The 15,156-nt window shown below is 41.3% G+C and overlaps 1 protein-coding gene across 1 annotated transcript; it reads left to right on the top strand.

Moving 5' to 3' along the window:
• Positions 1–5,561: 5,561 nt before the first annotated feature.
• Positions 5,562–10,182, top strand: SMG8 (SMG8 nonsense mediated mRNA decay factor). Its single transcript, XM_024573409.3, has 4 exons — positions 5,562–7,342; positions 7,885–8,030; positions 8,288–9,157; positions 9,738–10,182. The coding sequence occupies exons 1-4, from the start codon at positions 5,584–5,586 to the stop codon at positions 9,933–9,935; spliced, it is 2,973 nt and encodes a 990-aa protein (XP_024429177.1). The 5' UTR covers positions 5,562–5,583; the 3' UTR covers positions 9,936–10,182.
• Positions 10,183–15,156: the final 4,974 nt, after the last annotated feature.

Here is a 15,156-nt window from a genome sequence, read left to right as displayed (position 1 = left end):
GAATTATTTGGCCAAAGTGTCAATAATATCAAGAAACTTCACAAACCATTTTTGACACATTCAATCAGTCATGGCACCTCTTCCACACACTGCACAAATCTTTTTTTACATTTCAGCTGTGTTTTTATCTTTCTCAAAATAATAACGCATAATGCACTGAAAATGTATTTTCCATATTCAATATTAAAATGGCTCACAAAAATCCAATTTCGATAAGATTTTTTAAAAATACAAGCTGATATGACAGCTGTCACAATACAGTCTAACAAATTTGTTTCAAATGAAGTTAAAGAAAACTAAGCACTGCTAGAGCCAGCGTACGAAAAAAATTAAACTTTTTGGCCAACTCAATATAAATAATTTCTTTTTGATGTGTGAATATAATTATGCTATTGTTAATGAACATTAGGGTTGCTTCTAGTTTGGGTCAGTTATGAAACTGTTAGATTACAAAGTGGGCCTATTTTCTAGATACTGTCCAACTGGTTTTCCAAGTGATTGTACCAATCTGTGGTCCCTTCAGCAAAGCGTAATAGTTGTTTCTCCTATTTTCTTCAAAGGAGTCTTTCTATTTGGTTTTGTCAACATTTTGTTCACTTGGAAACTCTGTACAATGTGTGTGGTTTAATATACACTATTTTCCCTGGATTTTTAAGCCAAAGAATTGTTAAAATAATCTATTTTTAAAATCCTCCAAGGGTATGTTTTACTGATTCTTTTTAGGGAGAAAGAAGCATCGGTCAGTTGCCTGCCATAGGCACCCCAACCAAGCATTGAACTTGTAACCCAGGTATGTGCCCTGCAGGGATCAAACCCACAACCTTTCGGTGTATGGGGGTAACATTCTAACTGAGCTACCCTGCCAGGGCTAAAATAATTGCAGATCAGCAAAGTCACTAAACACAGCAAATCATCTCCATGGTGAGTACTGCAGTGTAATTTATGCGGATGAACAAGCAGATGTTTTCATTTCAGTTGGCTTTTCTACGAGAAATAGGATCTGGACATGTAGAAGAGAGGGAACAAGTAGAAAAAATTGTAAATAAATTTAAAAACACACCCCTACTTCTTTCTAAATTCTTGTTAGTAAGAGTTATTTGAGTCCTGACTGGTTGTAGCTCAGTGGGTTGGGTGTCGTTCTGCAAACCTTAAAGTCACCAGTTCAATTCCTGGTCAGGGCATATGCCTGGGTCGCAGGCCAGGTCCCCAGCTGGGGGAGTGCCAGAGGCAACTGATCGATGTTCATTCTTGCACATGGCTGTTTCTCTCCTCTTTCTCCCTCCCTTCCCCTGGTCTAAAAATAAATAAAAATCTTTTTTTTTAAAGTTGGTTGAAAATAATTAATGGAATCCAAATATACCTTAATATATTAAAAACACCAACACCACCCATGACAACTGAGGGCCCCACCCTTCCTTCGAAGATTAAATGAGATAATTCTCCCCCCTCGGTTTTATTGAGATATAAGTAGCATATAACACTATTAGTTTAAGCATACAGCATAATGACTTGATATATGTATATATTGCAAAATGACTTCCACAGTAAACCTAGTTAACATTCATTCCCTCATATAGTTACAATTTTTTCCTTGTAATAAAAACTTTTAAGATGAAGTCCCTTAGCATTTTGAAATATGCAATGCAGTACTATCATCTATAGTCACCATGCTGTACATTACATCCCCAGAACTTTTTATCTTATAACAAGAAGTATGTACCTTCTTTTTTTTTTAAATACATTTTATTTTATTGATTACACTATTGCAGTTGTCCCATTTCCCCCGCTTTATTCCCTTCCGCCCTGCACACCCCCTCCTACCACACTCCCCCTCTTTAGTTCACGTCCATGGGTCATACATATAAGTTCTTTGGCTTCTACATTTCCTATACTATTCTTAACCTCCCCCTATCTATTTTCTACCTACCATTTATGCTACTTATTCTCTGTACCTTTCCCCCCTCTCTCCCCCTCCCACTCCCCCTCTGATAACCTCTATGTGATCTCCATTTCTGTGATTCTGTTCCTGTTCTAGTTGTTTGCTTAGTTTTTCTTTTTTATTTTTTTTAAGGTTCGGTTGTTAATAGCTGTGAGTTTGTTGTCATTTTACTGTTCATATTTTTGATCATCTTTTTCTTAGATAAGTCCCTTTAACATTTCATATAATAAGGGCTTGGTGATGATGAACTCCTTTAACTTGACCTTATCTGGGAAGTACTTTATCTGCCCTTCCATTCTAAATGATAGCTACGCTGGATAGAGTAATCTTGGATGTAGGTCCTTGCCTTTCATGACTTCAAATACTTCTTTCCAGCCCCTTCTTGCCTGTAAGGTTTCTTTTGAGAAATCAGCTGATAGTCTTATAGGAACTCCTTTGTAGGTAACTCTCTCCTTTTCTCTTGCTGCTTTTAAGATTCTCTCCTTATCTTTAACCTTGGGTAGCTTAATGATGGTGTGCTTTGGTGTGTTCCTCCTTGGGTCCAACTTCTTTGGGACTCTCTGAGCTTCCTGGACTTCCTGGAAGTCTTATTTCCTTCACCAGATTGGAGAAGTACTCCTTCATTATTTTTTAAAATTAAGTTTTCACTTTCTTGCTCTACCTCTTCTCCTTCTGGAACCCCTATGATTTGGATGTTGGAACCTTTAAAGATGTCCTGGAGGTTCCTAAGCCTCTCCTCATTTTTTGAATTCTTGTTTCTCCATTCTGTTCTGGTTGAATGTTTCTTTCTTCTTTCTGCTCCAAACCGTTGATTTGAGTCCTGGTTTCCTTCCCGTCACTGTTGGTTCCCTGTAGATTTTTCTTTATTTCACATAATGCAACCTTCATTGCTGCCTGGGGCTTTTTTATGTGGTTGAAGTACCCAGTGAGTTCCTGGAGTGTCCTGATTACCAGTGCTTTGAATTGTGCATCTGATAGGTTGGCTATCTCTTCATTACTTAATTATATTTTTTCTGGCGCTTTGATCTGTTCCTTCATTTGAGCCATTTTTTTGTCTCGGTGTACCTGTTATGTAAAGGGGTGGAGCCTTAGGTGTTCACCAGGGCAAGGCAACCCACTCCACTTCATTGTGATGCTTTATGTGGGGTAAGGGTCCTAGAGGGGACAGTGCCACTCTCTGCCAGCTTTCAGTCACTTCCCCCATTACCCACAATCAAATTGGGCCCCTCTGGTGCTGATTCCAGGGTGGGTGGGTTTGTGTACATTCTAGTACCCTGTGGGTCTCTCCAATGAACTCTCCTGTGAGGCTGGGAGTTTCTCCTGCTGCCGCCTCAGCCCTCACAGGTGTTTTCAGTAAGAGGTTTGAGGCTTTATTTCCCTGCGCTGGAGCCCTGGGTTGTGCGGTCTGTCTCCCTTCCCAGTGGTTCCTCCCAGTTTATCTGCACGAGAATGTGGGACTGCCTGGTCTGCCAGCCACCGCCTCGCAGGTCCGCCAGCCGCTGCCATGCCTGCTCCAGTCCTCTAGACACTGCCTTGCAGCGAGTCCTCTCCCCGTGGCTGCCTGTCTCCACCCCTCCTACCTGTCCAGCTGAATGTTTCTGCTTTAACTCCTTAGTTGTCGGACTTCCATACAGTTTGCTTTTCTGTCAGTTCTGGTTGTTTTTGTTTTTAAATTTGTCGTTGACCTTCTTTTAGTTGTGTGAGGAGGCACTGAGAAGTCTGTACTTTCTGATCACCTTCACCCATCTGCTCACTCCTCCCTCCACCTGAATCTGTTCTCTGATTTTACAGTTAGGTTTTTTTAATTCCCCATATGAAATTATACATAAATGAGACAGTTCTTGATAAGAATTTAACACAGAGCCACACAAAGTAATATATGTTGAATTATTTTATTGCCATTATTTGAGATCCCAAGTTAAAACTCACTAAATGCAAATTACCAAATTTCCATTTCTTCTTTAAAGCTAAGAGTATTAAAAAAAGAACAAACCTAACCATTCAAACTTCCAATCAACTATATCAAATGTTGAGTTAAGGCTTTCCACATTTCTTCAAGGAAGAATTTTTTAATGTTATTATAAATTAAAGAAAATATTCAGCCCTGGCTGCTGTGGCTCAGTGGACTGAGTGCCAGCCTGTGAACCAAAGGACCGCTGGTTCTATTCCCAGTCAGGGCACAGGCCTGGGTTGCAGGCCAGATCCCGAGTAGGGGGCCCTCAAGAGGCAACCACACATCGATGTTTCTCCCTGTCTCCCTCCATTCCTCTCTCTAAAAATAAATACATAAAATATTTTTAAAAAGAAGAAAAGAAAATTTCACTGTAGAAAATAAAGATATAAAAATAAAAGAGCAGATCCACCCAAAAACCTGCACACAGATGTTTGCAGCAACTTTATTCATGATTTCCATAACTCTGAAGTAATCAGGAATGTCCAGTAGGCGAATGGATAAATAAACTGTGGTACATCCAGTAATGGAATATTGGCACAAAAACAAAACAAAACAACTATCAAACCATGAAAAGACATGAGGAAAACTTAAATACATATCACTAAGTGACAGGCTATGTACTGTATGATTCCAACTGTGACATTATGGGAAAGGCAAAACTAGGAGCACCAGGAGTTAGGAGTGAAATTTTAGGGTGACTTTTAGGGCAATACAACTGGTCTAAACCTGTAACCCAAACCCACTGAATGTACACCAAAAATACACCCTAATGTATAATCTATGGATTTTGGGGTGATAATAATGTGTCGGTGTGGATTCATGGATTGTGACAAATGTACCGATGGAACTGGGTGTTGAAAATGGGCCAGGCTGTGCCTGCTTGGGGCAGAGGGTGTACAGAACTCTCTGTACTTTCTATTAGTTGTGCTATGAACCTAGAACTGCTCTAAAAAACTAAGTCTCCTATTTAAATAAATAATGTAAAGAAAAAGTTTAAACAAATCCCAATGCCTTTTAAACGTTTGGTATATATTTTAACATTTTGGTATATATTCTTCCGGGCCTGAGAAATTATTTTTTTAAAGCTTCTACTCCATAAAACTTTTCAAATCACTGGCTTTCTTTGCCATTGATGTGAGTGAATTATATTTCTCTATAAATAAGACAGAAGAAAAAAAATTTCACCTTGTTTTGTAAGATGTTTCTAGAGCGGTGTTTCTCTAACCGTAGTGTACGAAGCACTAGGATTTAGTTGAAATGCATGTTTTGATTCAGTAGATCCAGATTGGGACCTGAGATTCTGCATTTCTAACAAGCTTCCTCTTCTACGGTCTGCACACTGCATCTGGTGTAGCAAGCTTCTAGAGTTCAAACTGAACGACTTTTATTCTTTGGAAGTCACTTGACACTTCTTTTGCGTGTTTTTTATTCCTTCAAATGCCAACTAACTGCTTCCGATTGGCTTTCTGATATGGTATCTCAATTCCTACCGTCTCAAGCTGAGGAAAATCTTAAACCGCTGCTGTGCAGCACTAGGGAAAACCTTGGAGAAAAAGAGAGGAGCGGGAGGCGGAACCAAAAGTGAGAGGAAAGCAGGCACTGAAGAAGAGGGGGAAGGATTTTAACACTGGAAGAAAGTCGGGTGGGCTTGCTCGGCGGACCGGAAGGACTCCGGAAAAATATCAGCGCCATGGCGGTTCCTGTGAGCTTGCGAGAGCTTCTAATGGGAGCGCCAGCCTGCAACGACCCTGAAAGTCCGGAGGGGCCCCCCGCCGAGGGCGGAGGGAGCGTGGCCAGCGCACCGGAGCCTCCTTGGCGAGAGGATGAGATCTGCGTGGTGGGAATCTTCGGCAAGACGGCCCTGCGACTGAATTCCGAGAAGTTCTCACTTGTGAACACCGTGTGCGACCGACAGGTCTTTCCCCTTTTTCGCCACCAAGATCCTGGGGATCCAGGTCCTGGAATCAGGACCGAGGCTGACGCCGTCGGGGAGGCTGGTGGAGCCGGGGACCCTGGGGCTGGGGCCTCGGATCCAGTTCGTGGAGGTGTAGCTGCCGCGGAAAGTAACCAAACGGAGCCAGGCTTGCAGGACTACAGCCTTCTGCAAGCCTATTACAATCAGGAAAGTAAAGTTCTGTATCTTCTTCTCACTTCCATCTGTGACAATTCCCAGCTTCTGCGGGCTTGTCGGGCCCTTCAGAGTGGGGAAGCTGGAGGCGGTCTCCCTTTACCTCATGCAGAAGCACACGAGTTCTGGAAACATCAAGAGAAACTGCAGTGCCTCAGTCTCCTTTACCTTTTCTCTGTCTGTCATATCCTGCTTTTAGTCCATCCCACTTGTTCCTTTGACATCACTTATGATCGAGTATTCAGAGCCCTGGATGGGCTGAGACAGAAAGTACTGCCCCTCCTCAAAACAGCCATTAAGGATTGTCCAGTTGGCAAAGACTGGAAACTAAACTGCCGGCCCTGCCCACCTAGACTCCTTTTCCTCTTTCAACTCAATGGAGCCCTTAAAGTGGAACCCCCTCGGAACCAAGACCCAGCTCATCCAGACAAGCCCAAGAAGCATTCTCCCAAAAGGAGGCTGCAACATGCCCTGGAGGACCAGATTTATAGAATCTTCCGGAAAAGTCGTGTCTTGACTAATCAGAGTATCAACTGCCTCTTCACTGTGCCTGCCAACCAAGCTTTTGTGTACATAGTTTCGGGAAGCCAGGAGGAGGACCCAGTAGGCATGTTGCTGGACCAACTTAGGAGTCATTGTACTGTGAAGGACCCTGAATCTTTACTGGTGCCTGCACCCCTTTCTGGTCCCAGGCGATACCAAGTGATGAGGCAACACAGCCGACAGCAACTTTCTTTCCACGTTGACAGCAGCAGTTCCAGTTCTTCAGGGCAGCTAGTGGATTTCACTCTTCGGGAATTCCTATGGCAGCATGTGGAGCTAGTGCTAAGCAAGAAAGGTTTTGATGATAGTGTGGGCAGGAACCCACAGCCTTCCCATTTTGAACTTCCCACTTACCAGAAGTGGATCTCAGCAGCTTCAAAACTGTATGAAGTAGCTATTGATGGGAAAGAGGAGGACCTGGGGTCTCCCACTGGAGAGCTAACATCTAAGATTTTAAGCAGTATTAAAGTCTTGGAAGGGTTTTTGGATATTGACACCAAATTCTCAGAAAACCGGTGCCAAAAAGCTTTACCCATGGCTCATAGTGCCTATCAGTCAAATTTGCCTCATAATTACACAATGACTGTCCATAAGAATCAGCTTGCCCAGGCGCTGCGAGTATACAGTCAGCATGCTAGGGGTCCAGCCTTTCACAAGTATGCCATGCAGTTACACGAGGACTGCTACAAGTTTTGGAGCAATGGCCATCAACTCTGTGAGGAGAGGAGTTTAACTGATCAACATTGTGTACATAAATTTCACTCATTACCTAAATCAGGTAACTAAAGTTTTCTCAGAATTTTGAAATCAAAACTGTGAGCTGTGCTTTTATTCTTGTTTTAAGAGAGTTTGTTCACTATGTATGGATATTTTTAAAAAGAGCCCTATAGAAATGTAGGTGCATCAGATTTGTTCTCTCCTGCTGCTGTAAAAAAGAAAATAATCAGCTATGACGACTAATTATTTTCTCATATTTAAAGAATGAACCCTACAGTATTAGTAAATGAGAACTGTTAAATGATACAAAGTTTCAAAAATGCCATATTAACCTCTTTATATCATAGTTTTTGTTGAACTAAAATGAAGTGTAAGGTCACCATAATGGTGATAAAATTTATTTAGGAAACCTAATGTATTTTCACTTGTTTTCTTCTTTTATGTGTATTTTAGGTAAGGTTTGGTGTTGGGCTTGGGGTTTTATTTTCTTATTTCCAAAATACTATTTGGAGAAATTTGGGGATTAGATGCTAAAGAATGCAAAAGAAATTTGACTCTGCATTGTGTGTGTGAAATTAATAGTGACTTATATACATTTTCTAGGAGAAAAGCCAGAGGCTGAAAGAAACCCTCCTGTGCTGTATCACAATAGCCGAGCTCGGTCCACTGGTGCCTGTAACTGTGGAAGGAAACAAGCACCTCGAGATGATCCCTTTGATATCAAGGCAGCTAACTATGACTTTTATCAGGTAGACTCTGGATTTTTTTTCTTGTTTCTTTTTCTTTTTCCTGTTACTACCGATTGAGTAAAAATACACATTTTCAGAAGTAAAATATCTAGAAAAGTAAATGTGACTGCTGTGTGATATGTAAACAAGGGAAAGTTCTTTATACGTACTTATTTGCTTACTCATTCATTGTCTGTCTTGCTTTTCTGAGTGAAGAACTTTTTGTGTTATTTTAAATGAAAAATTTACAGTTTCTCCCCCTCTGTCTTCCTCTGTAGCTTCTGGAAGAAAAATGTTGTGGAAAATTGGATCATATCAATTTCCCAATATTTGAACCAAGTACTCCAGATCCTGCACCTGCCAAAAATGAATCTTCTGCCCCTCCAGATGCAGAAGCTGACAGACTTAAAGAAAAAGAACCTCAAACCCAAGGAGAGAGCACAAGCCTGAGTTTAGCTTTGAGTTTAGGCCAGTCCACAGATAGTTTAGGTACCTATCCAGCTGATCCACAAGCAGGAGGAGATAATCCAGAAGTTCATGGTCAAGGAGAAGTAAAAACTGAGAAGAGACCAAACTTGGTTGATCGACAGGCATCCACAGTTGAGTATCTCCCAGGCATGCTGCATTCAAATTGCCCGAAAGGTCTCCTGCCCAAATTCTCGAGCTGGTCTTTGGTTAAACTAGGCCCTGCTAAGTCTTACAACTTTCATACAGGTTTGGACCAACAGGGCTTCATTCCAGGAACAAACTATCTTATGCCTTGGGACATTGTCATCAGGACCAGAGCTGATGATGAAGGAGACCTAGACACAAATTCTTGGCCTGCTCCAAATAAAGCTATTCCTGGAAAGAGAAGTGCAGTCGTAATGGGAAGGGGAAGACGGCGAGATGACATAGCACGGGCCTTCGTGGGCTTTGAATACGAAGACTCTCGAGGTCGGAGGTTTATGTGCTCAGGACCTGACAAAGTAATGAAAGTATTGGGAAGTGGACCAAAGGAATCAGCTTTAAAAGCCCTGAATAGTGATATGCCCTTATATATTCTGTCATCATCTCAGGGTAGAGGGCTAAAACCACATTATGCTCAACTGATGAGGCTTTTTGTTGTGGTTCCTGATGCTCCCTTGCAGATAATACTAATGCCTCAGGTAAGAAATGCAACCCTTTCTGTCCTCAGAAACTAAAATGCCGATGCTTTGTTTTGTTTTGTTTTTTAGTTTTATTTATTGATTTTGGGGAGGGAAGAGGAACGTTGATTTGTTGTTCTGCTTCTTTATGCATTCATTGGCTGGTTGCTGCTTGTGTGTCCTGACGGGAGATTGAATCCTCAACCTTGGCGTATTGGGAAGATGCTCTAACCAATTGAGCTACCTGGCCAGGGTCTGATGCTTGTTTTGGTTGTTTTTAAATAGTACAGAATAATATCAAAATAATTATTTAATTAAGAAAGTCTTAATTTTAAATACTTTTTATACCTAATATTCTTTTTCTTGAAAAATAAATTGCATCATACCATCAATTCACATCCATTGCTTTAGTGGCAGAACTTGAAGTTAAAAATTTGTAGAAAAGCAGGATAATATTTGAGCCTAAATAATGACGTATTGGATATGATTAAAGTTAGGAGTGCACCCATTACCTACATTCCTATTGTTTGTTTAGGCATTTACCTTTCAGGTGTTTCTTACTGAAAAATGAAAAAATGACTGTATTGCCTGTGTTTTTCAGGTTCAGCCAGGTCCACCCCCATGTCCAGTATTCTACCCAGAAAAACAAGAAATCACTCTCCCACCTGATGGCCTCTGGGTTTTGAGATTTCCCTATGCATATGTGACAGAGAGAGGACCGTGTTTCCCCCCGAAGGAAAACGTGCAGTTAATGAGTTACAAGGTGCTCCGGGGGATTCTTAAAGCAGTAACACAATAAGTGTGTTCCAGCCAGTTGATTTCTGAACTTGAGCTGGTTTTTGTTTTTGGTGTATATGGAATTATTGACTTGGTATGTGTTTGTTGTGTTTTCTTAAAGCCAAAATGGGTTTTGGTTACAGGAGTTCAGTATTTGGACAATAATTTTCTACTATTTCATGATATTGTTGGTATTTATCATCGACGGGGCTACAAGTTCCTAATAAACATCGGTTATTCAAGAAAAGAACTTAAAATGCATGGTTGATTCCTCTGTTTTCTCCTGTTTCTGTTTCACTGTCCATAATAAAACATGTTTCTATCAAAACTAAATGTTATAAAATTATGTTGAGCCAAAACTTTGTTATTACTAAACTTTTGTTTTAACTGGGATTTTCATTAAGATGCTACTCCTGTAGCATCTTAAACAAGCCCTGTTGTTTGGATCACAATTCTGTTACCGGAGTTACATTCTTTTTTTTTTTTTACCATTTGATTCTTGGACTGATGAAATACTGTGTTTTAGATGAATGCTATCTTGAGCTAAAGCTTTTCAATCCAAAATATTACACACTTTATTCTTTAAAAATTCCTACACTGCGAAACAATTTTTAAGTAACTCAAAACTTACTAGTCTATGATAATTCCTTTTTTTTTTTAATTTTATTTATTTATTTTATTTTTAGAGAGGGGAAGGGAGGGAGACAGAGAGGGAAAGAAACATCGGTGTGTGAGAGAGAACATGGATGGGTTGACCTGACCCGCAACCCAGGCATGTGGCCTGATGGAGAATCAAAGTGGCAACTTCCGGTTCGCAGGCACTCAGTCCACTGAGCCACAGCAGCCAGGGTGATCTATGATAACTTTCACGAGCATCAGCCTAATGACCCTGATACATCATCAATTAGATAAATGTGCAAAATGAGTTAACATACCAAAGTTTTCGTGTAATTGATTATATTTCCCTAAACAAATTGATTCTGAAATGCTGGGCGAGTAAAATTGGAGAGTTTAGTCTTAATATATATGAAATACCGTATTTGCATAATATATCTTATTAATAGTTTAAAGCAGTTATTTAGGTTTTGATTAAGAAGTGCATATAGGCAGTTATAAAAATATTCATGGTGATAATAAAGTACAGTATAGGGAATAGAGTTAGGGGGCTCCCCCTCAGTTCTTGTCGCACTCACAAGAGAAGAATTCAGACAAGAGACAACGTGTATAGTGGAAATAGCAAGTTTATTTATGAAATACACTTGAGCATGAATCTGCAAGGAGGCACCCAGCCAGTCTGCACCGCTTATTGGGATTTTAGGGGTTTTGTGCTTGTAGGCAGCTTCTAAGTTCCCCCTCCTCCTCCCCTCTTCAGACCTTGGCATTAATATACAGTTTCAAAACCTTTTACAGATGGTGGGAACAATGCATACAGAGTTTCAAGGGCTCCCCTCCTGCACTGTCATGGTTTTTCTTGTGATTTTTGAAAGACCTGGCAATCTTACTGGACCGGGCTCGGGACTACTGAGTTAATGGGTGAGACGTGTCTCCCATCCCCTCCCTGACTTGATTTGCTATCCTGCCTAACAAGATCCCTAGAAAATAACTTACTGATTAATTGTGTCATTTATGCAATACATTTTATTTATGTTTTTAAATTAACTGACCTTATCCGGGGCTCTTCAAGAGTTCTTTGTCTCTGGCAATTTGAGGATCACTTACCAATGGCACAACCCCCTGGCGTGGTTGAAAATACGCAGAGTCTATCCTGCCAGCCCCAAACTGTGAGTTAATTGTGGGGCCTGGCTGAGAAATGTTCATTTGTAAAGGTACTAAGTAATTCTTTCATTTGCTAAAGATTAAGAAAAGTTACATATATGTGCCATTTAGAGTTAACTTTTTATTAATCAAGAGACCTGAGAAGATGTCTCATTCCCACTCATCACTGAAGTTCAAAACCATTCCTGAGGGGTAGCTGGAGTCTGTATTGGTTTCCTAGGACTGCTGTAACAAAGTTCCACAAACTTGGCTTAAACAACTGAAATTTGTTCTCTCACGCTTTCGGTGTATAAAAGTCCAAATCAAAATGTTGTGCTCCAATGTTTGCGTTCTCCTCCCCCACATTCGTATGTTGAAACCCAACCACCCAACATAATACTTTTATTTCTTTTGGCAAGTAATTAGGTTTGGATGAGATCATGAAGGTGAAGCTAACATTCACTTCCCTTCGAAGGCCTAGCAAATAGTATTTAGGACTGATGGCTGTGTATATGCTGAGCTAAATCACGGTTTGTGGCTGGGCTTCCTTTAAAAAACAAACTTGTATACTTATGTCCTTACGTGACATTTTGTTTTTCTTCATGACATTCGGTCTACCTTGTGTGTACTTGTCCTACCTTCATATGAAATTAAGGATTCCATATCCTTATATCAATCTTATATCCCCTGCATTTTTTTTAGCAAAATGTCTTGCACATGGCAGTAGCAAGCGCTCATCAAAGACTGGTTGGATAAATGATTGTTAGTAGTTGAGAACTTGTAATAGATGAAGTTTTGATAATTCTTCAGTGACTGCCATAACTCTAAATATTCTGGACTTGGGAAACTAAAAGTTAATCTAATAGATTTTATAGGCAATTTGACCAGTGAATGTGTTCAGTAGGAGAGTTAGTGTGTTTTGAGCTGCTATTTCATATTGTTTGCCAGGCATTTTTCTGTACTGCATGTGGTGTTAACTTGTTGAATGCTTTACTTTGGGAAACACATTATTTCTCAAGATTACGGTAAAAGGGATAATACACCTTGTGTTTTCAACTTTTTGAATATGTCCGCTTGCCTAGATTGAGTGACAGTGCATGACAGTGAGTTGTTTAGGCTAAACACTCATTTCATTAGTTTTTTTGTTTTTGTTTTGTTTTGGTCTGTACTTCCAGACAATAAAGGCTGGGAAGAAGGCCATCAGGTAAATGTGTATATGTATGTATGCTTTGGAAGTAAAAACATTCGAGGGCTGGTTTCAGATATTCCAAAAGCACGTAAAGAAATATGATTGGTGGGTTGCAATCCTGCTGTAGCGTCAAGGCTACAAGATGAATACACTTCATTGGTACTTTAATTTTTGCGGACTAGAATGTTGGTTTAAGTACTAACATTAAATTCCTAGTATAAGAAATAACTCATTCTTCTATTCATCTATTGAGTACTTTGTAGGTAATAATGCTGTTGATGGTGTAAAGACACTGGTTACTAGCTTAATTTTCTAAAATTACAGATTTAAAAAGACTTACTCCCTGGAAATTGTTTTCCTTTTTTTGGAGAAAAAGTGTAAATGCGTATGTAAGGTGCTCACATGACATGTTACTGTAGGGCTGACAATGTGTTAATACAAAATCGAAATCATCTAGTTTTGCTTAAGCTAGAGGTATTGGCTGAATAAGGCATTTATTTAATTTTATTGTTAAAATTCAAAGTTACTTCAGCCTATAGGTTTAATGACATACGTTGCCAACACCTTGAGAAGGACTGTATAAGACAATCAATGTAGAATAGACATTGGGTAAATTTCTGACAGCACCTTGAAATCGAGCATTTGCTAATTAAAAAAAATTAAATCATAGTTGAAATAGAATAGTTCTTGAATTTAGCTTGTGTGAGACTTCTGAGGATACTTAGCTGGAATTTTGAAATGTAGAACCTCTGATGACTAGAGAAAGCAAAAGCTCTGTTTTATCCTGGACTTTAAGAAATCTGTCTGTCTTCCTGTGAAACATGTGAGGCAGGAATTCAGTATTGATAGTAAAGATTCCAGAAGCCTGAATATAACGAGAGCCATCCCCTATATGAGGCCAATCCTGGAATCAGTCCCATTTAAACGCCATTACTGTGTGCTCAACACTGGGAATAAGATGCAGCCCCTTCTCTCTTGGGGTTTATGTGCCAGAGGCTGTGCCAGACAGTTAACAAGGAGTAAAGAAAGATAGAATATAAGAAGCTGCGAGGGAAGCAAATTGGGTGCCAGCTGCAGAAAATGATTCTGAAGAAAATGATTCATCACCCCAGCTTTAACACCCCGAGTGTCTTCTCCCTGTGTGCCCACAGCGGGGACCTCTGCAAAGGGCCATCGTCACTTTTCTAGATTAATGGCTGTGTGGAGCCAAGAGGGAGGGGGACGTTTTCCTGACCATTGTGAAGGGTTGTTCACGTTGTCTCAGACCCTCTTTCCCAGACTGAATCACTCACCCTCTCGAACCCCACCCACAGAAATGTTGCAGTCCTCACTGATTCAGTGGTAGCCCCCGTCTAACTGAGTGGGGAGTGAAGGGTCAGACACGGATGCTGAGGATTTGAGGAAATGGCAACATTTCCCCTAATTGCCTGACTACCTGGTGTTCATTCTGTAGGTCAGCTACGTTTTTGAGAGCAGTATGGCCAAAGGAAGAATGTTGCTCAGATTTCAGCTTTAGGTAGGAGTTCAGGTTGCAGGAGCTGGACTAGCACTTCTGAATTTCTTGGGATGCCGGGCCCTGTGGCTTCCTTGGGAAGCTCTGCAGCACATGCTCCCCCGCCCCGCCCTTCCTCCTCTGTCCCCTCAACTTCCCACCACTCCTGCACTCCTCGAGTCTGGGGCCACCCATGTATGCAGGCCCAGTTCTGCCTCATTGTGAGGGGAAGTGGAGGGAAGGCCTGTTGGGAGGTAGTTGTCCCCTCTGCAGGGAAAAGGATCCCTTGGTCTCTGGTGATTCTGGGAAAAAGTCTTGCTCTCCTGCAGTCACTCTCAATCCAAGACTAATATAGGTTGGCAAAATAAAGGTTGGAACCTGAGGCAGGGAAGGGGTGCCTTGTTGCTAAGGAGTACGTGCGTGACACAGCTGCCGATTGTGACACGGCTGCCGATTGTGACACGGCTGCCAGTTGTTGGCTCCTGCTTGTGTGGTGCCTGCACCTCACTTGCTTGGGTCGCCTTGCTATGCTTCACTTGACTGGGTCACTTGTGCCTCACTCGCCTGTGTCGCATCGCTGTGCCCCAACTTCTCTGGGTCACTTGTTGTGCCCCACTTCCGTGGGTCAGTCGTGCCCACTTCCCTGGGGTGCTTGTTGTGCCCCCACTTCCCTGGGTCACTCGTGCCCCACTTCCGTGGGTCACTCGTGCCCACTTCCCTGGGGTGCTTGTGCCCCCACTTCCCTGGGTCGCTTGTTGTGCCCCACTTGCCTCGGTCGCTCATTGTGTCTCTCGGACTTCTGCCGTC

The sequence above is a fragment of the Desmodus rotundus genome, chromosome 9 (genome assembly GCF_022682495.2).
Source record: "Desmodus rotundus isolate HL8 chromosome 9, HLdesRot8A.1, whole genome shotgun sequence".
Classification (NCBI taxonomy): Eukaryota; Metazoa; Chordata; class Mammalia; order Chiroptera; family Phyllostomidae; genus Desmodus; species Desmodus rotundus.
The sequence above is the reverse complement of the archived record's forward strand: the minus strand, read 5'-3'. Positions and strand labels throughout refer to the sequence as shown.